At 36.9% G+C, this 26038-nt stretch overlaps 1 protein-coding gene across 12 annotated transcripts; it reads left to right on the top strand.

Moving 5' to 3' along the window:
• Nucleotides 1-1274: 1274 nt before the first annotated feature.
• LOC131307484 (protein SUPPRESSOR OF QUENCHING 1, chloroplastic) lies at nucleotides 1275-22070 on the top strand. 12 transcript variants are annotated; one of them, XM_058334000.1, is made up of 28 exons: nucleotides 1275-1690; nucleotides 2586-2686; nucleotides 2832-2888; nucleotides 2977-3071; nucleotides 3195-3294; nucleotides 4832-4890; nucleotides 5070-5194; nucleotides 5500-5632; nucleotides 6570-6657; nucleotides 6848-6941; nucleotides 7122-7182; nucleotides 7333-7408; nucleotides 7912-8022; nucleotides 9473-9568; nucleotides 10514-10636; nucleotides 12344-12541; nucleotides 13137-13241; nucleotides 13422-13486; nucleotides 13662-13755; nucleotides 13995-14152; nucleotides 16435-16484; nucleotides 16578-16699; nucleotides 16863-16970; nucleotides 17209-17301; nucleotides 17918-17954; nucleotides 18774-19021; nucleotides 19131-19280; nucleotides 20033-22070. In XM_058334000.1, the coding sequence occupies exons 1-28, from the start codon at nucleotides 1339-1341 to the stop codon at nucleotides 20195-20197; spliced, it is 3264 nt and encodes a 1087-aa protein (XP_058189983.1). In that variant the 5' UTR covers nucleotides 1275-1338; the 3' UTR covers nucleotides 20198-22070. The 12 variants fall into 12 exon arrangements, 10 of the variants coding, with proteins under 10 accessions (XP_058189983.1, XP_058189984.1, XP_058189987.1 ...); XM_058334001.1 differs by having other exon boundaries at nucleotides 6848-6929; nucleotides 20033-20429; XM_058334004.1 differs by lacking the exon at nucleotides 12344-12541 and having other exon boundaries at nucleotides 20033-20429.
• The last annotated feature ends 3968 nt before the right edge of the window (nucleotides 22071-26038 follow it).

The raw sequence follows: 26038 nt of genomic DNA on the forward strand, positions 1-26038 counted from the left end.
GAATTTGGTCAATACTAATATGTACTGGCCGATGCGGTACGAGATTCAAAACTTTGGGAAGAGCACGAAAAATAAATAAAAAAAAAGGTGTAAGAAATTATTATGTGTATAAAAAATCAATATATGTAATATGTGTTTGTTATTTTTCTTCTCTTTTTTTCAAATCAAACCATAGAGAAAATTAATTTCCTATTCATTTTTCCTTTCTCTCTTAGCCAATAGAGGGTTAGGATTTTATTCGAGGATTTTACGAATACGATAGGTTGTGACCGTTTTTCAGAACTTGCGGTCACCTAGTCCTCTTGTTATTTTATCCTTTTTTTATTTTTGGTGTTAAAAATGTATTTTATCTTAGATATGTAAATTTATTTTCACCTAGAATATTATTTTAGATATTTTTCTATATCTATAGAAATAATTCTCTATTTTACTTCTTTCTTTTAATGTAAAGTACAAAAATCATCTATGAAAATAGATTTTGAAATATTGCATCTTTTAAAAGTGAAGTACAAAAAATCATTTCTACTTTTCTTATCCCACAAAGTTTACTAATCAGTGTTCTTTTTTTATACCTCAATGCGAAATTTTCTATTCAAGATCCTTTTTTGTTCATTCTTGTGAATGCATACATAATTTTCTATTAAAGACTATTTTCTTGTTCATTCTTCTTCATGTTGAGGACTGAATGAGGACTCTAGTGGACTCTCAATGCCCATTTTCTGATTTTCCCTCCCCCTACAATTATTAGTATTAGTTAAAATTACTTCAATACCCTTTTTGAAACCCCTCTTCCAATTAAAACCGGAGCAAATATCATCCCGGATTAAGGTTGTTGTTGTCCTTAGCTTTTTGTGTTGGTTTTTTGGGTTTTTTTGGTTTTGTCCTAAATCAAATTTTATTTTATTGTTGATTAGTTTTGCGTCAAACTTTTGTGGTTTATTGATTCAACCCAACGAGATGAATTAAAAAATTATGACTGTTACCCAAATATTTTTTGAAATATTTAAGGTAAAGTCCAAAAAGTCTCAAAAATTTGATTTTTTATGATCTATCTTGGATATTTTTTAAAAATTTGGATAAAAGTCCATAATTTTTTATTTCTCCTATTCCTCTCGACGAGATAAACCAATAATTTCAAAAAATAATTTCATAAATTTGGCGCAAAAGTAACAATTTCAAAAATAAATAAATAAGTACAAAACTAAAAAAATTCCTAAAAAAGTTGGGAGGAACAAAATATGAGGCTAATCTCGTCAATCCACATCCAATATAACTGCAAACCACTCCCCGCCACTCGCAGTACAGATTTGGTGAGAGAGAGAGAGAGAGAGAGAGAGAATGGCGTTGAGAGCTTTACAAACCCCTCAATCGAAACTCAGCACCTTCTTCCACATCTCAAGACCGACCGTAAGAACTACCCCTCTGCTCCGATGGGGGTCAAGAGCCCTGGTTCTTCCGCAACAGCGGCGACCGCGGCGGAGTGTGGCCGTGGCGTGTGTGAAATTGGAGGACGAGGAGAAAGTGTCGGAGAAGACGGGGAGCGAGTGGGGGAAGGTGTCGGCGGTGCTGTTCGACATGGACGGAGTGCTGTGTGACAGCGAAGAGCCCTCGAGGAGGGCTGCAGTCGACGTGTTTGCCGAAATGGGAGTCCAAGTCACCGTCGATGACTTCGTGCCGTTCATGGGCACTGGTACATAGCTAAAATACAATTAATCCTTGGCAGCCCTACTTTTATTCCACTCGTTGATTTTCGTATTGATGTAGAACTGTGTTTGAGACGTAAAGTGAGCTTCTTTTCTGATTTTTTTCGCCATGTTTGCTTCAAAAGTTAAGAATTTTGTAGCATGGTCGCGATTAGAGAAATCAAAAGATCTTCCTAATATGATTCACATTTATAATAAGGCCCACCTGAAAGGAGTGGGAAAAAAAATTCGAATTTAAAGCAGTGGAACGGAGAATTGGTAGAGATATCATTTAGTACCTAAATGTGAGAAAATCAATTTGAATGCCATAGCAGATATAAAGAGTTGAAATTTACATGATTCGCAAATGTAATATATCTTGGCATTTGTCGAGGAGTTTAATTACGTTGAGCAAACGAAAATTGATGTTGGCGCAGTGTTTTGGAAATCAATTTGAATTTGACTTTAGGATTACCAAACAAGGAGCTCTGTTCATGGTTATATTAGCAGGAGAGGACAAAGCTTGTCACTATCTTTTCCTCGATATAGTATTATAGTGGTAGCCATTTTGGAAACCTTGCTGCCAATATAATTTTAGTCTAGCTAATAAGCACAAAAACTGGCGGTGATTAGAAGGGGATAAGACATCTAGTTTTCTTCCCCAGAAAAGAGAAGTGCTACATGTAAGAGCTAGCTTATTGGGTTCTTTGGACGCCTTTAGTCAAACCTGAATTTTATTCTGCAGTCTGGAGGTATAAAAATGTTACTACGTATTACGTAAATACATGTGCAATTATTATTTATTTTGAGTTGTTAAGTTGGACACGATTTCAAATTGCTTCCTCCATTTTTTTCCTTTTCCTTGTTATGTTTTTGTTTCTTACTTCCCTGCATATAAACTAGGTGAGGCAAACTTCTTAGGGGGTGTTGCTTCAGTGAAGGGTGTTGAAGGGTTCAACCCTGAGGCAGCGAAGAAAAGGTTTTTTGAGATATATCTCAATAAGGTTATTGAGCAATTACTTTTGGTTTATTTTTTAGTCGTCATTTCTAACATGTACAGAAACCAAACAATGAAGAAAATATATACGGCTGTGCTGTTTTTAATTTCACAACTAGGAACTTATACTTTAAGTTGCAAACTTCTTGTAGTATGCAAAGCCAAACTCCGGAATAGGATTCCCTGGTGCCCTTGAACTCATTACTCAGGTATGAAGGGCACTGACTATGAAGCTTCCTGAAACTAATACTTTGCTGCTGAATTGAGTTGTTGTCCCATGATGCCGATGTACAACAGTGTAAAAGGAAGGGGCTCAAAGTTGCTGTTGCATCTAGTGCAGACCGAATCAAGGTCGACGCAAATTTAGCGGCTGCTGGTCTACCATTGTCAATGTAAGCAAATGTAATTATGTGTGATTAGTTAAAAGGTTGTGAAATAATCTACATGGTAAGGTAGTTGTAATTTTCATCATTTAAGAGTGAAGGTCGTGATTCTTTCCAGTGTGCTTTTATCAGGTTTGATGCTATTGTATCAGCAGATGCATTTGAGAATTTGAAGCCTGCTCCTGATATATTTTTGGCTGCATCGAAGATTTTGAACGTGCCCATTAGTGAGGTATGTTTGCGGATTTATCTTCTTGACAGACATATGTTGCACGGTTCTTACTCACTGATCCAAAAGAGTTAGTGTATATGACTGCGATTACAGCTGCATATTACTATTATGCAGGAATTACAATTTCTTCTTCATCAATTCATAGTCTATTTGTATTGTTGAAACTTTTTTCTCTCTAGTACTGAAAGAAGTTTATGGGTCTTCTCCGAGCAAACTTTGATCACCAACTTATCTGGGTGGGTAGTTTAGTAATTTATGTCCTTATCATGCCCTATCATGTGAGCTTGTGGCTAGAATCCTCAACAAGTGCAAAGCACATGCAAGTATTACATATGCTTCGAGGTTCAAACTCATGATCAATTGTCTGCTCTAATACTTTGTTAGATGACTAAGTTGTATTTTTTTTACACAGTTTTCGGTAGAAGTCAACCCCAAAAGCTAGCTATTGAAGTGAGTGTGCCCTCACAGTTATGTACTTCATATTACTTTGGTACCCAGACAATGTGGGACTTTGCTTCATACCATCCCCACTTGGCAGTATTTGTCGCGTGCATGCCAGAGAAATGCGCCCGACTGATCCCTTGAACCTAGCTCTAATTCTGATACCATGTTATACAGTCATGGGTAAAACTCAATCTCAAAAGCTAGCAATTGAAGTGAGGATGCCCTCACACTTATGTACATCATATTACTTTTGTACCCCGGTGATGTGAGATTACGTGTCACACCCTCCTTCACTTGCAACGTGATCACTCGACAGTACTTGTTGCGTGCAGCCCAGATACACGCACCCTACTATACATCCCTGTACCTGGCTCCAGTGTTCTCAAAAAAGGAACTAATCGCCGATTAATTGCTGGTGGGGCCTATCTGACTAGATCCGACTAATTGCTATGCGCTGATTACTAGGCCTCGAACCTTGAAGATGGCCGACCGCCCGATTAGCGCCTAGCAACTTTTAGAACATTGCCTAGCTCCAATTCAATGTTACATGGTCTTGGGTAGAACTCAACCTCAAAAGCTAGTTGTTGAAGTGACTGTGCCCTCACGCTTATGCACTTAATATTACTTTTGTACCCAAGTGATGTGGACTTCTCTTTATAGTCTTAAAGGCTTAGATGCTTAGATAAGGGGTTTGACATTGTTTTCAAGCTAATACTCACCTTACATGCAAGCTCATCTCCAAAGTAAAGGGGCAGACACTTGAGGAAGGTAAACAACGGCTGAACAAAGAGAATAGTTAGATAAGGGGGTGACAAGACTTGAAAATTGGACTGTTAACCTGAGCTTAAAATTGTTGACCACAACTCATCTGAAAGATTAAGCTATTAGGGAGAGGGGTAACTCAATTGGTTGTATCCTTAACAACCTCTGTATTGTAATTTTTCGATCGACATACAATTATTGAGTATGTGGCTAATGTTTCTATATACAAATGAAAACCACCCCAACTTTTTTTAGTGAGCTTTGGAGGACGTAATTGGTTTAGGATTTGATAATGTTTGTGTACTTTTATATCATGTGTTTATTTGCCCAGTGTATTGTCATTGAAGATGCTTTAGCTGGAGTGCAAGCTGCCAAAGCAGCACAAATGAGGTAAACCTCATGATACTACATGCAGTGTATGTTGTTACCGGTTTCCATTGGACATTCCTGTTTAATTTCATGGCCGCAACATCCGGCTCCTCTTGGACCCTATCTTTCTTTATGAGTATGTATCCCCTTGCCACTCTCTATGCTTAGCTCCATGAGTTATTGTTATGTTGTATATGCAGATGTATAGCTGTGACAACAACATTAGCAGAAGAGACTCTAAAAACAGCCAGCCCTGCACTTATCAGACAGGATATAGGAAGTGTTTCAGTTGATGATATCCTCTGTGGTGGCTCTAGTTGCCATAGTATGTAGCTTTAAAAGCACACTGCAAAGTCATGCAGCTACATTTTGTGTATTTTCTTATTGAACTTTAACTAAGACATGTGTTTCTCGTATTTTGTCTTTTGATAAATGGAAGTGATTGCTTGAATTATATTCATCTAAACAAAGTAATCGACTCAAAAAAGTGTTCTTTAGTAGTTATTATGTGATGACAGAGGAAGCTTACTCTCTAGCAGTATTATCCTCCGAGCAATTATTTGCTGGGTAATGGTGTAGATTATATATATTATCTGCCAAATGAGGTCTGACAATGAATAACAACCACAGATGAGAAGATGCAGGGGTCCCACTTACCTAATTCTTCTGGACAAACTTCAGCAGCATTGCTCGTGGACGTAACAGCGAGTAGGCCCATTATGGGTATAAATTCTGCAAATAATGAGGTCTTCTCCATTGGAGGGTAAGAGAGATACTCCATCCAGAATATTTCAGTAACTTCATTTCGACTTGTCGACAATCCTTTTTTTTTTTCCGGCTTCATCATCCCATTTTTGATTGTATATTACTATTTTCTTATCAACGACAATCTCCCGTAATGTTCCTAAAAAGTTGCTTCGATGTTGTTCACTTGATTTGCAAATATCAGGTCGAAACTTCAAATTTGGATTGAACAACTGTTGAAGGCAATGTAACATTATGTCAACATGGAAAAACTATGGCGGCAACCTAGGAATTTCAAACTGTTTGTACCTTTTGAAAATATAAGTCAAGAAGGAGTAAAGAACAAGGTGGTCAACTGGTTCCGGACCTTTTTGACGTGTATCCCACCAGATAAACTTTAAAATGAATTGCTCAATCTAGACCTTATGAGAAACTGTTATAGTACAAGTAATCTTCACTCAGGATCTTTGCCCTTAAGCTAACCCCGAGGGAAAAGCTTTGGAGAGGCAACGTAACTGTTAGGCTAAAAGAGGTACATAATAGGCAGTCCTAAGTTTGCCTCAATCCATATCTTTTTCTAGAAATATGTATTTGGACAGTTATTTTGCACGGGGATATATCGTACTTGTTCAGGGAATTGTATCTCAATCCTCAAATCTTGTGTATAATGGCAGGTGACTGGACAAAATAGTTGCAAAATTTGCATGTATTGAAGGATATTTGATCTGCTTGGTGCAAAACTTACCCTGTTTTTTTTTTTTTTTTTTTTGAAGTTTTATTTTATTGTCTTGGTGAGTTATCTGTGGATATAAATTTGTTGAATTTGCTACATATGATTTAGTGTTTCCTTTGAGCTGCCTACATATGTGAAGTGGAGTGTGGCACTTAGAAGAATATTTTCAGGACACCTAGTTCAACATCATTAGCGTTGGGTTGCTGAAATAATTTACAGACAGATTGCAGGGTTCACGGAGAGATATTGTAAGATATGGAAGTTTGGGTATTGCCATCTCTTGTCTTGTTTTCACCATTACGAACTGGAAGGTATGAGTTTGTGGCATAAGGAACAGTCTAGGCTCTGCCCTTTTCATTTGTCCAGATATCTATACCATACTTAACAACATCTATGTTGTTTTACATTTGCCCAGAGTCTCAGTTTTCCTCCTTTTCCCTTTTCAGAGAGTTATAATTTGCAAATCCTTTGTAGGGCTAAAAGTTTTTAATCTCTTTGTAGGCAATGCAATATGCATCTCCAAAAGCCGTATGGAATTCGCTATTTGGAGTCAGCAACAGTCCCTCTTTTGGACAGAATGAAGGTGCTGACCTTTGTAATTAAATGTTTGATCTCGCTTCTTTATATATTCTTCTCCTATGCACCCTATGTAAAAAGTCACAATAACATGGAAGATTGCAGTTCCTGTTGTCATATAGTCAATTATTTCTCCTACTCACCGGGACTTCCAATAACAATGTAAAAATCAAATTTGGTCTTATTTTTACTGTTACAGGTGGATCCGGTTCTGCTAGAGTCCAACAATTTGTGAACTACATATCTGATTTGGAAACCAGGTCAGGGACCTGCTTCTCATTGTTTCGCCGCATTTTACTCCTATGCCTATTCACTAGGGCTCTTTTCTATTTGCATTCTGTTGTACAAAATATTGACTTTTTTTCTCCTTGACTGATTTTCTTTTTATGTATGCTCTTTAATTTTCAAAGGGGAACCGCTTCTATTGTGCCGGAGTTTCCATCAAAACTTGATTGGCTAAATACTGCTCCCCTTAAGCTAAACAGGGTAAATCCATTATGCATTTTTGAATATTTACCAGCACTTTTATTTACAATGTGGAATTATCTAGAGGTCCTTTTGTTTTCTCTCTTTTTCTTTACTCACTGCCTCGCTGGCATTAATAATCTGCTTGTGCTAACTGCACTTTTGACTACCCTGCCTGCAGTACTTGCTGATTTTTTTTTTTTGGTTACCAAACTGTCGTCATAGAAAGAGAAGAGTTTTAAGCATAATTGATGCAGTATTCTGCTTTCTGAAAGGAAAATGATCCGAGATTCCCCTCATAACCTGTAGATATTATTCTTAGAAAACATGTACATGATTGGCAGAAAAGTAACAGAGATTTGGAAGAGAACTATGAAAGATTTGTTTCATGATCCAGAATCAATTCTTTTGCATATCAATTGTATGTTGCCTCATTTTTTTCAAAATTCTAGGATAAAGCAATACAAACTGCAACCGACATTCTGTTATATTTCTTCTTTTTAACTATTTCTATCTTTGAACAGGATTTGAAAGGAAAAGTGGTTCTTCTCGATTTTTGGACCTACTGTTGTATTAACTGTATGCATGTCCTGCCGGATCTAGAGTTTTTGGAGAAAAAATACAAAGATATGCCTGTAAGATTCTAATCTTTCATTGAATTCCAAACATTTGGTTATTTGTATATGTTTCTCCAACATGATTCTGCTTTCGACAACTTGATGTATGACGGTTTTTATATAGTGTGGTATGTGAGTTCTCATGTTGTACATGATCGATCCCATGTCATTGTTGAAGTTATACAGCAATGTGCGGGCAGCGGATTTTTATGCCACTGAACAGAGAGCTGAGTTCTTATCCACACCCCAGATGAAAACATTGTAACGAAATCATTAAGACGATTAACGAAAACTACAAATTGCTTTCTAGAGAAAAATTCAGTCCTGCAAGTTGTAACTTTATCCTGGTCGATATGTCATTATTCATCTTGTCAACCTTTCTTTGGCGGGTACAAGTTACTTTGTTAGGTATTGGCCACCTTTAAATCAAATGGGCTGAGTTATGGAAAGTTAGCAAAGGACCTGTGTCTGTCATGGTGGACTAGTGTTGCGCACTGACACATCTTGGACAATTCTAGGCATGTTTGATATTTCTTGGACATATCACATTTTCCAATATTGTAGAATAAATTCATTTCTTTCGGATGATTACACGACAATTTTATAACCCCTGGCCTGCAATAATAGGATAAGTACCTGACACTTTTGCGAACAGGCTGAGATTTTCAAAGTGTTAGAACTTTTCTTGAAACAAGCCAAGGTGGTTGTCATAGAAGATTCTATACACGATACTAATCTAGCTTCGCCTTTCTCATTATGCAATTGTTTATGAGAACAAGTATAAAAAAGTGATCAAAATGTCGTATGCAGTACCTGTGTACTGCGTACATGTGCATTTTTTAAAGGTGAAACCAAAATAATTACTACATAATAGGACAATAAGTATGTGTAGAGTACCACATCCATAATAAGTTTGTGTGCGGATGCAATACAGGTATTTTCATATTGCCATGTGGTTTTATAATGCTCATACATTTCTCTAATTTTAATTATTTTGGAATTTGTATGGAGGGGTTTAATATTTTTCGTGTTGTGTATGCACAAGACCAAGTTCAACCTAGTAATTGGATCGCATAATCGGTTCAAATGCTTTCAGATATTTCATATATTACTAAATCCAACATCTTGTGATTTTTGGAAACCCTTCAAAAGCCAAGTTTGTGTCATGAACTTCATGAGATGTGCATATGAGAATGCTTAATTGTATGTCATGAAGTGGCTGGTGCCTCTAGAAAAGACATCGCAGCACGTTTGGAAAAAGAAAACTTGGAATGAAGGATTACGGAGGATTTTGGCTGAAAGATGGGATTGAATGTATGAGAAACCGGATATATCACCGCGAACTGTACAAGAACTTTTCGATATGATGCTTGGATATAGGGATGGGTGCACATAATGTATGCGTATATGGGCTGATTTATATTTTTAGTTTGACTAGTGAAGATATTTGAACCATGGTTATGCGCAGTTTACCGTTGTCGGAGTGCACTCTGCAAAGTTTGATAATGAGAAAGACCTAGAAGCTATCCGGAATGCAATCCTACGATATGGAATTACTCATCCTGTAAGTTACTGGCTTTGATTTCTGCATCAATATTGTATTTTAGTATCTAAAGAAAGCACTTTGGGAGGTATAGAGTTCAATATGGTTTCAGTCCATAGGTCAACTACTTGGCTTGTGAATTTTTTTTGTTCTGGGGGTGGGGAGGTGTTTCTATTTGGCCTTGTCCAACAATGTATATTGAGCTAACATGTTGACGAGTTGAAATCCCCACATTCTTCCTGTACTGCTACGTGCTTTGAAGTCGTGTGTTCCTTGTTTAATGACCGTGGGCATGCATGCTGAGATTTGTTTCCTTCATGCTACTTGCACAATGAATCATGTGTACGCCTTAGCCCTGTGCCACAGAAGTTGAGCCTCTCTGGTTTTTGGCCTACAAGAAGAAAATATCTGTTGGATGCGTATTTTACTTGTATTTTCCAGATTTTCTTCAGGGCACATACAGTATACTAAGATATGATTCTTTTCCTCACCATTTTGGGAAAAAATGGAAATAGCACAATATCCATGTAGGTGGGATCATGTGCTTTGCTTTGATTGAACAAAACATACTTCATGGAGGTCCTTGTTCTGGTATATTACAAATATACCATGCACTCGATATCACAATTCATGAGTTGGACAAGTGCGTATAGAAGGTTATGTGGTCATCATTTATCCACTATGTTTGAGGGCTATGTTGCTTTCCAGTGCAGTTTGCTGGGAACTAACAAAAAGGAAGTCCACAAACTAAACCCACCGATAGTGAGAAATGTTATGGACATTGGGGAAGGGGACAATTTATATTTTGATACTGTGTATTCTTGTTTTTCAGTTAACCCCGTCCTTGACAGCATCTATGGATTTTAGTCAAATTACATTGTAAATTGCGCATTCTGGTGTTGTAATACCTATATTTTTTCCATTTTCATGAGGCGTTCTCAATAATTTTTGTTTATTCGATGCTAGGTTGTCAATGATGGAGATATGTCCCTGTGGCGAGAACTAGGTGTCAATTCATGGCCTACATTTGTTATTGTGGGGCCCAATGGTAAGCTCCTTGCGCAAATATCAGGTGAAGGTCGCCGAAAGGTACTCATGTCATTCTTTAACTTATGTGAGAATAGATAAAATTGTTTATGGCAAGACAGAAATTATTCTCATGAAATTTCTGATGGTTCTTAAGATGTACATATGCAAAAAGTCAAGGCTGTGAAGGAGCCAGCAATTTTTTGTGTTCCGATTTGTTTATGTTTTTGGGTTCGGGGTCCTCAGAAAGTGCTGCTGATGTAAATTAAAAGTGAAGCATACTAAGCTGCTCCTGGGAAAAAATGGAAAATTCTCATATCCATAATTGGCTTGCTACTGCAATTTAATTATATATTCTATAATTGATCATACATCTAACAATGTAATGGAAGTTTCTACACTAAACTTACCAGTATCAGAACAAAGTAACATCCTAATTCCTAAATTTTGGATTCTAAACTAAACTTTTGTTGGTTTACATCAACTATACGCCTGATAATGACACCATGAACTCAAGTTTGAAAGAAAGAACTTTTATTGAGCATTCAAAGATTTCCTCACCTAGGGCATGCCAACATAAGAAAACCATAGAAGTAATCCAGTTGCGAGGAGTAATCTTGTGTTTAACATGTCAGAAAGGCCTTATGCAAATTAATAATCATGATTTACATAATAAGGATTATAAGAAAGCCCAAATGATATATAATGCTTGAGAACAGCATTGACACTAAACAAGAAAAACTAATACTAACATTAAGCACTATAAGCAAGAGATTCATTGTATGCAAGCTGCTGAATCAGTATGACTACGATCAGAAACTGTTTGATCAAGAACTGTTTCAAGTTGCTGAAAGCTTCTTGCATATATTTCTGTTGGACATTGTCCCACATCAGTTAATTATCTCCTCCAAAACTAGTATATGAGCCTGGGCGGCTTCTCCACTCATTGCCAATTGGTATTTAGTTGGATGCTTTAACATGGTATCAAAGCTAGGTTTTCGGAGGCTTTTCCTCTTTGTGCCATAGTGGCACTTTGTTTCGTTGTGATCCGTGTGTTCCGGATCCTTTGTTGACCTCTCTACGTGCGAGTTGGGGGTTGTACATGAGGGGGAGTGTTGGAAATTGTTCCACATCAATTAATTATCTCCTCCAAAACTAGTATATGAGCCTAGGCGGCCTCTCCACTCATTGCCAATTTGGTATTGAGTTGGATGCTTTAACATTGCATTTAGGCCTTCATTTCTTTCCCCAAAAGCATGGAACTAGCTTCCATTTGGGACCCCTCATGCCTTGCCCTCCTGCAAACCTGGCCTTGATCACCTAGCCCTCAGTGGACCTGTAGAAACCTTGGGTGATTGGTCCCTAAGGGATCCGCCGCAAGTGTGGAGTCCCTATGGTCACACCAGATAAGATTGCTATAGCCGGTTGCTCCCTCCTGCACCTTTATCTTAGCAAACAAAAAAAGTTTGACTTCAGGTACCAGAACTGAGGTATTTATACTTAGCAACCATCAGATTAACTCTTGTGCTATTGTGAATTCATGTTCTTTTGGAGTCTGTCTTCTTGCACACAATGGCATTATATCAAGATACCCTTTCGGTTGAATCAACTGCTCAATCATTTTTTGGTGTATTTCTCATGCATGCCACTTCTAATGCTAGTTGGCTTTTCTAGTGTCTTCTCACAGTTTGTCTATATTCTCACCATATTATTTGACAGCAACTATAGTCGAAATAATTCTTGTTCTTGTTCTCTCCCAAACCACCCTAGGATCTTGATGATTTAGTGGAAGCAGCTCTTCTGTTCTATGGTAGAAAAAAAATGTTGGACAGCAAACCTATTCCTTTGAGTCTGGAGAAGGACAATGATCCGCGTTTATTGACATTTCCCTTGAAGTTTCCAGCAAAGCTAGCAGTTGACGTCCTCAACAACCGGCTTTTCATTTCAGACAGTAATCATAACCGCATTGTAAATTCTGTCACTCTCTCTCTCTCTCTCTCTAAATATAAATATGTATATATGTAGCTATACATATGTATTCAGAAGTTTGCACCAACAAAATATCATTGCACGCTTTAATTAACCTGAAATTGTACCTTTTCACTTGACTGCCAGATGGGGATTATCGCCTGTGTAGATATCAGTCTTTTTTTAGTTTGATGCAACAATCAACAATGGGAAATATCATATGATACCCTGTTATTCCGTGAATAAAAATAAAAAAAATCAAAGTTGGGCTCATCCTGATTCAATCTCTTCTTATCCTTCTTTCCTTTCCTCCTCTTCCGCAACTCCACATTTTGATTTCAAAAAAGGTTTTGAGAAAGGGCAATTATCTTCCTTTGGTTACATCAATTCAGGGTGCTGGAAGGTGGAGTAGGAGTGAACCTTACCCCATTGTGCTTTTACCATTCATTGAAGCCAAAGACCCCGAAAACCTTTATCATGTTGGGCTATTCACAAAGAACAGAAGTCCTGTTTCTATTTTCGTGATGTGTATGGGTCTTTCAATCAAGAGCACCTGGATTTGGGACTTAACCATCTTTTTTCATCTGGAGTTTAGGTGGTTACTGACCTAGATGGGAATTTCATTATCCAAATTGGGAGCACAGGAGAGGAAGGTTTTCATGATGGTAGCTTTGAAGATGCTGCCTTTAACCGGCCACAGGTAATAGTCTGAGTAAACCTCTTGAAGTGCAATTATATTCCCTTTAGGGAACCTAGTCCACCAAATAAGTCAAGTTTTTTCTTCTTTGGCGAGTAGCAGTTTTATGGCCTTGGCTTTCGTTCCATGTTGAACAAGTTATAATTGAATGTGTTCAGTAAATTAACATTTTCTTGCTTTCAGGGTCTTGCTTATGATGCGAAGAAAAATCTGCTTTACGTAGCTGATACTGAAAACCATGCGTTGAGGTAGTGAACTGATATAGCAGTGGCTTTGGTTTACTCCCCATTCTATTATGTGGAACAGAATATTAATATGCTTTTGAGACAAGTAGATAACTACTTGGGATAAAACTAGCAGCATAGCCTTGAAAGATGTTTGAACAAATTCGTATTATTTTTGTTTCTTCAACTTCTGCTGTAGGGTGATTAATTTTGTTGATGAGATGGTGGGGACACTTGCTGGAAATGGAACCAAAGGTTCTGATTACAAAGGGGGAGGAAGGGGAACTACTCAGGCAAGAATGTAGACATGACATTTGCCAATTATCTATTAGCACGTTATTGGATTATCTCTATTGAAAAGAAATATATTAATAATTAGTCTACTATCCTGTGATTGTTCATGATAGAGGGCTCTTGTTTATTACATATCAAACACACTCTGGGACTTAGTCATGTAGGAAATCATATTGCATGTCAGTCTGCCCAAACATTTGTCTTTTTGAAACTCGTTGTTTCTGTTCTGTTCTTTCAGCTCCTCAATTCTCCATGGGATGTCTGCTTTGAGCCAGTCAATGAGGTTGTTTACATTGCAATGGCTGGGCAGCATCAGATTTGGGAGCATAATACGTTGGATGGTGTTACAAGAGCTTTCAGTGGTGATGGTTATGAGAGAAACTTGAATGGTTCAAGGTAATGTATGGAAAAATATGAAATTGAGGACTAAGTTGGTTTTATCTGCTGCTTTCCTTGCTTCTTTTTACATCTTCTGAGTGGTCTTCATATGTAAACCTGCTCCGTGGATAAGAATTTAGAACAACTAATGTAGTTTGGAACGGTGGTGGTAATATTAATTAAAATTAAGTATATACATGCCATGAAATCTTTTGGTTGCTATGTTCGTAGTTAACTCAGGTAGCAGCGTGGAAATGTTGGTACTTTGTTAGCTATAAAGATGTAAACTAGAAAAAGGAGAGGGAATAGACATTTTTTGTGCTTTTTATTTCTTTTCTAAATTTGTTTTGTTTTGTTTTATTTTTGGTTAAGTTAGTGGTAGTCAAAGTACTAGAGTTGACAGCGTGACTCTCCAAAATCAAGAGTTACCAAAGAAGCAGTGTTTTTAGTATCTTGGCTAAACCCTTGGCAAGGATGGAGAGATTACAGTGGATGTGACTTATAAAGTACAAGTTGGATGGGTCAAGTGGTGGAGTGATTCAGGAGTGTAGTGTGACCGCAGGATACCCTCAAAGTTGAAGGAGAATTTGTACTATAGTGCTATAAAACCAGCCATGTTATATGGCATGAGGTGTTGGGCTACTAAGAAAGAACATGTGAGTAAGATGAGTGCAACTAAAATGGGGATGTTTAGATGGATGTGTGGTAAGATTTTGTGATAGAATTAGAAGCGAGAACCTTCGTGGGATGGTAAAGGTAGCACCGATAGAACATAAGATGAGAGAGAATAGATTAAGGTGGTTTGGACAGTCTCTCGAGATCGGTCGATGTGATAATTAGGAGGAGTGATATGGCTACGGTAGGTGGAGCACTAAGGGGAGGGGTAGACCAAAATTGATTTTAGAGGCAATAGTTCGATAAAACCTAAGGTTTTTCTTGGATATCACTGAACACAATGCCCTCTATAGAATTCAATGGAGACAACAGATTCATCTAGCCAACCCATATTGAATGGGACTTAAGGCTTGGCTTGGTTTGCTTTGGTTTGGCTTTAGCTGAAGTAGGGGAGGAGATTGTTTTCCAATTCAGCTGATTGTGATATTGAATGTAAATGGACTACTTTTTTTGACCTTGTTGAATTACATTTGGTCCGCCAACCCAACATTCGATTCTAGTCTCCTAGACCTAGAAAAAAAGAAAACTTACCATCCACTTCAAAATGCGCTTATACCCCTTATCTTTTGTGAGAAATTGTTCAAGTAGGGGAGCAGATTCATATGTTCATTTTATGGTGTCAGACTACCCTCCTTTTCACATTTTTTTAAACTGCATCTGCAAATCCATCTCCACCAGCATTTTCACTTTATAAAGCACCACCTCTATTAAAAAACTTCTAAATTTATGTGTACCTTATTGGCTACCCAGCAGAGACCCAGAAATCTCTATATGTGATACTTGGATTTGAAGCAATTCTAGTAGGAAGGTCATATTATCCTCGTGGTGGTCGTGGATTCAATTGTCATAAATGGTGATAGGGGGTGTTAGCAATGGAGTTATGTTGGTGGCTTTATGGTAGAACTTTGTCATGTTGTAATGGCTTGGCGGTGAAGTTGATGAGACTATCAGTGCATGGTTGGGCTAGTGGAGTTGGTGCTGCCTTCGGGTATTTCTTGGTGGGTTTAAGATGGGTTCAGACTTTAGGGTTTGGAAATTAAGTTGTGTAATGGGATTGTCAGTGATTTTGGTTGGGCTTGGTTTATGTTTGTACAAGTGACCTTTTGACAAAATTTGCGAGGATAGATTAAGCCAAAAGATTAGAAGTACATTAGGAGAATCTGGACTGATGTTAGACTAATTTCATGAATAGTGAGGTCTTGAATGTTTTGTAGTAGTGGTAGTTCGGATCTAGTAAAGTAGTGCCTAGGATGTGATGATATTAGAGCAATGGATGGGGTGACTTAGTTTCCTAGAGAGAAGAGAGACATGTGAGGGTAGAATTTCCGCTTGATTAACTCTTCAATCCATGTGTAGTTCTACAATTTCATTTCTTGTAGTATTGCAGACATGTCTACACTCTACAAGTATTCATAACAGTTACATATATAAGCTCAGTTTTCATGGACTGTAAATGAAATTGCAAATATTGTTGGTAACTTGATTAACACTACACATGTTATCTGTTGCACCTCTATTTTTTAACATTCTATTATGAGCCGAATAATTTTTGCTACACACGTTGAACAACATTCCCTCAGGTTTTGACGTTGAGATTTTTTTTCGTCTGCATTTTCTTGAGATAGCTCTACAAGTACATCATTTGCACAACCATCTGGAATTTCCTTATCACCTGGTAAGACGTTTCAATGCGCTTAACTGTTATCATGGAAGTCTGTGAAGAAGGTTCAACCATTAAGATGAATGTAACTGGATTGTGCTATTATAGATTTGAAGGAGGCATATATTGCTGATAGTGAAAGTAGCTCTATTAGAGCACTGGATCTGAAAACAGGAGGATCAAGATTACTAGCCGGTGGTGATCCATTTTTTGCTGAGAATTTGTTCAAGGTATATATCCCTCCAATGTAAACCAGTTTAATCTAAAGACGAAAGACACAGGCTTCAGATTATGCGGATGTTACCAACAAATCTTGAAGTTTAATTACTACTTTGTTACAGCTTTCCAGTGTATTTTTTTTCCTTCCATTCATGCTTGCTTCAAGTTTTGCAGTTTGGAGATCATGATGGTGCGGGGTCTGAAGTTCTTCTTCAACATCCATTGGGTGTCTTGTGTGGGAGGGATGGTCAAATTTATATTGCCGACTCTTATAATCACAAGGTACTTACTTACTGATGGTTATTTAACAGAAAAAACTTGCAAGATGCCAACTGCTGGAATATCATAAGCACTATGCATCTCCCCAGATCCTCCCATTGAAAATTTATCATTGTAGCTTCCAGCAGTTTACAAGAAAGTTTACCACTTTTCTCTATCCCTTTTGCCAATTGCTGGCCCCAGTTAGATTCATTTATTTGAAGTTGGTATGGGCCACTAAAGTTTGCTGTTCTAATTTCAGATCAAGAAGTTGGATCCAGCAAGTAAAAGAGTGTCTACTGTAGCAGGTACAGGCAAAGCCGGTCTCAAGGATGGGATGGCCCAAGTAGCTCAGGTTGGGAAATGGTTGTTTGTCTTTCCTTATTTCCAAAACTCGGCAGAATCAAATGACACTTTTTCTTCCAGTATTCGTACAAAGGAAATAAGTTATTCAAGGACCCCAAGAGAGTGCAACCTTTTAATGTTGTCTTTTGAAGTATTGTCGGTGCTGTCGCCTCGACGGTGCCGTAGATTTTATCTATATAGACATACTTCATTTGGACCTATCCAAGTCACCATCTTTGTAAGATATCCAAGATGGTAGTTTGTTGAGTGTTTTTTTTTACCTTTTTACTCCTTGTAATGTGTAGCAGGACTGGTAATAGTCTGTTCATCAAAAAGCAAACTATTTGAAGGCATATTGCATGATACCAGGCCCAAAACAAAGTTACATGTTATGATTGGTGGACTGAAACATATATGCTTTTGTTATGAATTGAACTGGATATGGTGAAACTGCAAGTGTGGCTGTGTCATTGATTGCTATCCCTGTTGTGTGTCTCTAAGAGTAAAAGTGAAGCGTTGATATGTAATTACCCAAACTCTTGCTAGGCTTTCGTGCAATGTTTCTATTTCCTACTTCAAGGCCGGTATATCAATTTGAAGCATCTTTTTTTTTTTTTTTTTTCCAGCTTTCAGAGCCATCAGGAATCATTGAGGCACAAAATGGTGATTCTCTTCTCTGTTAGTATGCTATGAATTCTTCATTAGCTCTCACAGGGTTCATTACTCTAAGCTATATACGATTTTTAGGAAATTTGAAGGATATGTTTTGTCTCCATTGCTGCAAAGGAAGTCACCAGGACAGTGTTCTGCTGTTTTTATTTTTTTTTGAACAGCGAAAAAGTTTTATTAATCTTTGAAAGAGTACAAAGACTAAAAGGGCTAGGAGAAAGGCAACAAGTGTTCTGCTGTTAGTTTGTTAATACTGCATTTTTCTCAACCTTGGAGATACGGTATTATGTTTCTTGGACCTCTACCACCCATCGCAAAAGAAGGGGAGAAAGAAGAAGAAAAGTGTTGGAATTCCGCACCATAGGGAAGTCAAAACAACTTTGGTCAACATTTTTTTGCAATTAATCAGGCTTCAAGGGAGGCAGAAGAATACAATTCCAATACAAATCTCAATTTTTTATTTGACAATTTTAACATACTTCTCCCTCTTTCCTGGTTTTTGGCTTCTAAACTCTAATTTCCTAAGACAATCTCACCCATCGGTTCTAAAACCCTGTAACTGAAGGGGAACGAACGAAGAAGAGATCTTGTTGCAGAGGTTCAACTTGGAGACATCAGTAAAACTGCTACCACAAATAAAACTGATCACAGTGTTGTAGTCTATCTTCCTATAGCAAAACGAGGAACCTTGCCTCTTGCCTCTTGAGTCTTTGTGCTAGCTTGTTTTCAGAACATTGGACACTACAACAAAATCCTTCTAAATGCTTGTAAACTTTAACGAACATAGTTTCTTCTTCTTCTTTTTCCCTGCAGGAAGGCTTTTCATTGCTGATACAAACAATAGTGTAATTCGACATCTAGACCTGAACAAGGAGGAACCTGAACTCCTTACTTTAGAGCTGAAAGGAGTTCAGCCTCCTATACCAAAATCGAGATCATTGAAACGGCTTAGACGGCGATCATCAGCAGACACAGATACAGTTAAAGTTGATGGGAGTTCATCCATTGAGGGCAACTTATACCTTAAAATATCTGTGCCAGAAGGGTACCATTTCTCAAAGGTCTCCCTCTCTCTGATAGGCGCTGTCCATTGTTGTGCATAGATTACATGTATGAACCTAGCAGCATTGTTTACCGAATTGTATTCTCAGCCTCTAATTGAAAATGCAGGAAGCACGTAGCAAGTTTAGCGTAGAAATTGAGCCTGAAAATCAAGTGGTTATTAATCCAGTGGATGGGTACCTCAGCCTAGAAGGATTTGCATCACTTCATTTTAGAAGATCATCCCCTTCAGCTTCCATGGGGAGAATTAATTGCAAGGTATGACTTCTTTCTGCATGAAGCAATTTCAGGTCGTATCTTTATCCGTGCAAGAGGCCAAATCTTTTCAAATCTTCCAATTTTCTGGACAATGTCCTTGTTCGCTCTAGTTTCTCCTACTTATGAACATGTATATATGGTTTTTACTGGCTGAATTAGCACCAGTAGACTTGGTAGAATGCTTTGGGTTGAACAGAATTGAGGACAATCAGGCTTATATATCCTGTCGTATGAGCATTATAAATCTATTGCATCTTTTAGTTATCTAGAGTGCCTGACCTAACCAGGACCCTTCCTATTAATTGTCCTTCATGGCAATTTTGTAAGGTTATTAGCATAATCCCATTTGAGGGTTCAAGTTTTTGGTTATTTCACAAGCCTGATGGTCCTCTTGTCACAATAAAGGACACAAACAATTAGTTTCTAGTTTGTTCATGCAAGTACTTTTTATATGCCCCTTTGACTACAAGAGTTAAATACAACTTTACAAAACCGGATAAGCAAGTTATAGTTCTGTTCGCTTCTTTCTTATTCTTTTTTTAATTTATTGCCTGAGCTCAAAACCAAAACACTATGTTAATGTTGACATCGAATTTTAGAATCCCCTTCCACGTAGAAGTATACCGTTGTACGGAACTAGAAAAAAATTACTAAACTGAGCTGAGAGTTTTTTTTTTTTGATCCGCAACTAAGCTGAGAGTTGGTTAGTGGAGTTCCACAACTCTTTGAGTTTATGCATGTGAGCTTTGCAGGTTTACTACTGTAAGGAGGATGAGGTCTGTTTATACCAGTCTCTTAGCTTTGAAGTGCCTTTCCAAGAGGTTATTCCAGACTCTAAACCAGCAGAAATTGCACTTACGTATCTTGTTAAGCCCAAAACTTCCACGGGCAGCTTGCAGCTTCCGGTTGCTCGCTGACTACAAAGGTACGACACGTAAATCTTTTCGAAATTACTTTTCTCGCTTTTATCACAGAATTACGGCCTTCAATTGGAAAAGTAGTTGGTTATAACATGTCAAAATAAAGTGTTATTTACAGTATGAAAGGAATATTTATTGTTTAAGCAGCACATAACTCCTCTCTTTTGGCTTCAAATTGCAGTTTAAAAGAATCATATATAATAGGAGTAACTGATTATGTTTCTGTGAATCTGTATGATACATATTGAATTCATGTTTGTCCATATCGCTTCCCGTAACTGCCACCGCATCCTCGCTCTCCCCGATGACAACCACAACCTCGGAAATCGATTGAGCGCGGCGGCCATGGGCTAAGAAGTCATTGTCCATGGCTGAAACAATAACAGATGTTCTTGTTTTATGATGATATTTGCATTGTCAACGTCATCTTTTTCTGTAATAAGCAAGGGATGAATTGATAAACAAGGCACACGCTCGTGTTTTATTGGTCGAGCGATGATGGTTTAGTCAATAATTAGGTATTACTTAATTAGAGGACCAAGTTAAGCCCCCTACAAACCAAGCAAAGAAATAGTATGTGTAACCAGATTAATGAAACCATCTTATTAATTAAACAAAGCTTTAAAGGAAGTAGTGTGTGGTTGATCAACAAATTTTTTAATCAGTTTAAGCTTTAAGATCAATCCAACTATAATTATATTATCAGATGACAGCGCAAAACTCGCTGGTTCCACCTAATCCCATGTTCATATATACAGTATTATCCTTAAAACTTTTCTGGCTGAATATTTTTTTATGAAGTGTTGGCGCAACAAATGCAGGTGGGTTCTATAAACTGACTGAGTCAATTTGTTTTTCATCTTCCCATGGACTCAGTCCTTCAATTTCTTTTTCATCTTCTTGGGGGAGTGTTTTTTTTTTTTTCTTTTGAGGACGAGATGTTCGGGCCAGTTTGCGTGCACCTCGACTAGTTCTGGGGAGTGTGTCTTTTTAGTGTCTCAAATGTCAAATTGACCATCTAGAAAGGGCAGGAAAACAGAAGGTTGGACAAAATGCACAAAGTTTGCTTTGTAGGTACTACTAGGTAGACACCTTTACTTGTGACTTCACATTCACGCTATTGTCTTAACGGTATTTTCATCCAAAAATACCCAATGTGCAAGACAACTTATCATTTTCCTTAACCTTCTTGTCTAAATGGTTCTTTGGGTATTTCTAGTGGAAACAAGTGGTATTTTGATGTCTATCTGAAGACAAATAATATAGCGTGAGTTGTACAAAGTGCACAAAACTACCTTTTGCTTCCAAAGTTTTTCTTTTATTTTTTTTGAACAGCAAATAAATTTTATTACTCGATGAGGAGAATACAAGGATTAAAGGGAACAAGTGAAGACGGCATCTCAACCAAGTTGGCACCCCTCACTTTTGCTTCCAAAGTCTAGTTTGTAGGTAGACTGTTTTCTTATTTAGAGGTGATTCTCATTCATAATAATGTTAGACTATTAATTAGTAGCACTTTGTCACAAGATATAATTGATCAGAAAGCTAGGGGGGGAAATTTGAATCCGGAGCCTTTTACGAAGAGAAATATTGGTAAGTAGTATCTTAAGCAAATGTGAATGGGAACCAAAGGGTTACTCAAGTAGTAACAAAAAACAACAGTGAAGGTAAATGCCTTAAAAAACAAGTCTCTAATTCGACTGCTATTAATAGAAAAATCCTTTGGCCAGCTATATAGTCTATTTTTTTTGAACAGAAGCTATATAGTCTATTGAGTAACCAAACCAAAACATACTGGTTTATTATTCTGGTAGTTGATTTTTTTCTTTTTTGAGAGAACTAGTTGATTGTTTTTTGTTATCCATAACAGAGAGAGAGAGAGAGAGAGAGAGAGAGAGAGAGAGAGAGAGAGAGAGCTAACAAAACGTGCTATAGCAAGGAAAAAACGAGGCATAATAGTTTTAAGTGAACTCTACTAAGTGAATGTAGATAAGACAACTTTTCGAACAATATGGGGGGGGTTAAGGTTTTTTAGGGAGTGTGTTCTCTCCCTGTTAATCGTTGTAACATCTTCAAATGTTAATAAAATTTCTTTTTGCTATTCAAAAAAAAGGTTTTTTAGGGAGTAGAAATATATTGTATTTATAATAAAAGATAAGTACAAAGGACAGAAAATACAAGAAAAAACGACAAAAACAAATACAAAAGCGACACAAGAACAGTAAAATAGTAAAAACCTCGCGAGTCCACTCAAGACTAAATTTTGGAAGAACAAGATCTGCATCAAGCAAAAGCACCAAGCCCGTAGCAGTCGCCGTCATTGCCTCTATTGATAATGGCGGAAATCCACCACCGTCGCCTCTAGGAAGCCGTTGAACACCGGAGCTCCATATCCACCGATGGAAATTATAGATATGATTAAAAGATACTTCTCTAATTTTGACAGAAGAATGTATGAAAAGAAAGACTCAATGTTAGCCCACCCTTTAACAAGTTTTTTCTTGAATTGAGTGACTTTGAGCTATTGGCATTTTTTTTTTTGAAACGGACTATTGGCATTACTTACAGATTAAGCATAAATACTCACACACACAAAATTTGGTAGTCTTCTCCCACGTGAAAAGAGATCAGGTGGATTGCCCATCAAAATTCAACAATTTTGTAGAATCAGAAATCAATGAAACAAGAAAGGTAATGACTTAATTAGCACTCACTTTTTCTTCAGTTGCACCTTCTTCTTTCTTATATCATGTGAAATTACGGAATTATCTTTTTATTAAACATTAATTCTTCTCTACACACGTAACAGGATATTTTGTAATTGGAATGAACAAAAACAAAGAAAGAAAGTATGTATATGTATTTATATACTCCTGTTCCACTTTTAATGTCCCCTACAAAAATTCGTGCAATTTCAAAACCCCCCCAACAAATATTAATTTTTACATATTAATTTTTATTTTCTTGAGCACTTTGATTTGGTGTAAGAAATTTTTTTAAAAAATTGTATGTAGAAATATGTTTTTTTTTTTTTTGGTTTGAAAATGCACAGGCTCCCGTAGGAAACATTTAAAGTGGGACGGATGGAGTATATAAAAGTAGAGTATTAAAATAAATTTCCAAGATTGAGTTAAATGAACAAGTGTTATTTAAATCCAAAACCCATGTTAGGGGAGCAATGGATCCAGACTATATAATAGTATTTACAATTTTTCCAATGTCTTTGTCAACCCCATGTGAGGGAACCTAATTATATTATATTATAAAATGTGTATATATTGAGGATATTCTAAGTACATAATATATAAGGGAAAAAGAATGAATTATGATAGGTGCATAGCATAGCATAGCATAGGTTCATATTCCGTGAACTACCACAAATTGTCAAACTAGCAGATAAGTACGTAGGAATCTTAAATTGCTTGAATCTGATCAGAATGGTACTACGTACGTCTCTATTCCCATTAGCTCAAAGGAAATAATTTATTAGACAAATATCTTCCAACGTACGTACGTGGCATGTGGAATATTGTGCCTTTGAAAGTTGGAATTTATGAATAAATCATGAAAATCTATGTACGTATGCTTAGAAGGATAACAAAGGGATCGATATTATGGTAATTAAGGCTGTTTTAGGAATTCGTTCGGATTTCGATTTTTGTCGTGAGTTTTCTCATTTCTCGCCTCGTAATACATGGAGTTTGATTTTTCTTCGTGAGTTTTCTCATTTTTTGCCTCGTAAATTAAATTAGATAGATTAGGTTTTCTTGCATTTGCGTGTACACTTAAAAAAAAAAAGAGTAGTAATGCATACTGCTTCATCAAACCATAATTCTTAGCCAATTACGAATTATATATAATTGCTCCTGTGCACAGAAGTGCCTTATGTATCGATCCAATGAGCTAAAATTATAGTATGACACATGGAGTAGAAGTCTATGCTTAGAAATTTGCATGTGTACTTGTTTTGATCTTTGAGGTGTTATACAGCTGCAATGAGACTAGAGGCGGACACAGGGGTGTAATCGGGGCCCGATTCTCCGTAAACCTCCTAATTATCTCAATATTTCTATTATATTTTAGGTTTTGTATGTAAATATTATGAAGAAAGGTCCCCTCAAAATTGTGTTATTGCTATATGAGGATGATATTTTGTTGTTAATTTACAATTTCATGTTATTCGGTTCCCCCACATTAAGAATCCTGAGACTATGACATCCAAAATGGGTATGGTCCCTAAAGCTTACATGATCTCTACAACAATTGTATTTTAACTCATAATAAAAATGCAAGATTTTTTAAAATTAGCCTATAGAAATAAGTTTCCAAAACTTAGGAAACTTATCATTAATAAGTAAAAGGAAATTAAAGGAAAAACATCAACACATAAGGGAAAAATATCTTTCTTTTCTAGAATACGAGTCGCGCGTAGCCACGTGGTGATGAGTGCGTGTATATTAAAAATGAAAGGTTAGAAATCCAAGTAAAAGGGCTAAAAAATTATATCAGTATCATAATATTGTAAATGAAAGATAGTTACACATGCATGCTTAATGTTAAACAACAGTGTACTAAAATTACAAGGGCTGGGCTCAAGGTCAAGGCTGACATATATAGTACTGACTGCATGCATGTGACAACAATCTAATGAATCTAAGGAGAGAGAGAGAGTGAGAGAGAGAGAGAGAGAGAGAGACAAGCCAAGGAGACAAGACTTCACTGGTTAGAGTAAAACTTCAATTAATAGTAGTACTATATTTGCCCAGTAAATCTTAAATTTCAGACTCGGATCACTTATAAAAATGTACTAGCATATACTCCGTATTAATAATCTTTCCAGATCTCCCAAGCAAAACTATCTAATCGGGATGTGCACTGTTCATGCATGTTCCCAGAGAGAGAGAGAGAGAGAGAGAGAGAGTCAATTATGATTCTTTAAATTAATGGGTTTCACACACAATATATTTGGGGATTGCAGGTTTGCTGGAAAATCACAACGTTCTGGGATTTGTCTCGACAAAAGGAGGCAAATATCTCTGGCATGCCCTTTTCCCACTAAGGTTCATTTGATTATTATATACTGCATGTGTTTATCTTAGTAGTTGTTTGTTTTTTGGCTTCTATATGCCCTGTAACAGACTTGTATATATATTTTGATTTAATTTCTTGTGGCGCTCAAATTCTCTGTACGTGTTCCGGTGCATTTTCGGTTATTGAATCACGCGAGAGAAATCGTCCCGAATGTTTACGATTCTCACTTGATATTCAATGACCGGATATGTACCGAAATACTAGTAGAGAAAATTTTTCGGAGTTTACTAGCTCTATATGACAACGCAAGCACTGTGCTTTATAGAGGATTAAATTGTAAAAAAATAAAAAAATCTCCTAGAAAAAGTTTAAATTATTACTATTATAATCATAATTGGGATGGCCTGATCTAGTCGTAAGATTTGACAAACCGTAACAACCTTGTTGATTAGATATTCTGTGAATTTTTTCTTTCTTTCTCAACCGTACGTACAAGGAAAATTTTGGGACATTGCATACAAACAGAGCTAATTACTGTCAATCTCTGAGTCACATAATTCTTTAAAATGCCTTGTGCTCGTGCTCTTGATTCTTGCTCTTGCGAATTTGATAGTTTGAAATGTGTTACAAAGATATTTTCAGGCTCATTCACGAGAATTATGTGACTTAGCTCCTATCTTTACACGAATATTTGAATGTACTCCCTCTTTTCTAGCAATGGGAGGGCCATAAGGATATTTTTGCAATAGTAAGTCTGTAATATTTTTGAATATCTTTTATCTTTTTAGTCCCTTCTCTGTACGGAAT

Source organism: Rhododendron vialii, chromosome 11a, assembly GCF_030253575.1.
Source record: "Rhododendron vialii isolate Sample 1 chromosome 11a, ASM3025357v1".
Lineage (NCBI taxonomy): Eukaryota > Viridiplantae > Streptophyta > Magnoliopsida > Ericales > Ericaceae > Rhododendron > Rhododendron vialii.

What these genes read in the sequence shown, in the direction of transcription:
- LOC131307484 (XM_058334000.1), top strand. Translation starts at nt 1,339, where the DNA reads ATGGCGTTGAGAGCTTTACAAACCCCTCAATCGAAACTCAGCACCTTC. An exon ending in ATATCTGATTTGGAAACCAG is followed by an intron (nt 7,183 to 7,332) that starts GTCAGGGACCTG and finishes TAATTTTCAAAG; the next exon opens with GGGAACCGCTTCTATTGTGC. An exon ending in ACAGTAATCATAACCGCATT is followed by an intron (nt 12,542 to 13,136) that starts GTAAATTCTGTC and finishes TCTGGAGTTTAG; the next exon opens with GTGGTTACTGACCTAGATGG.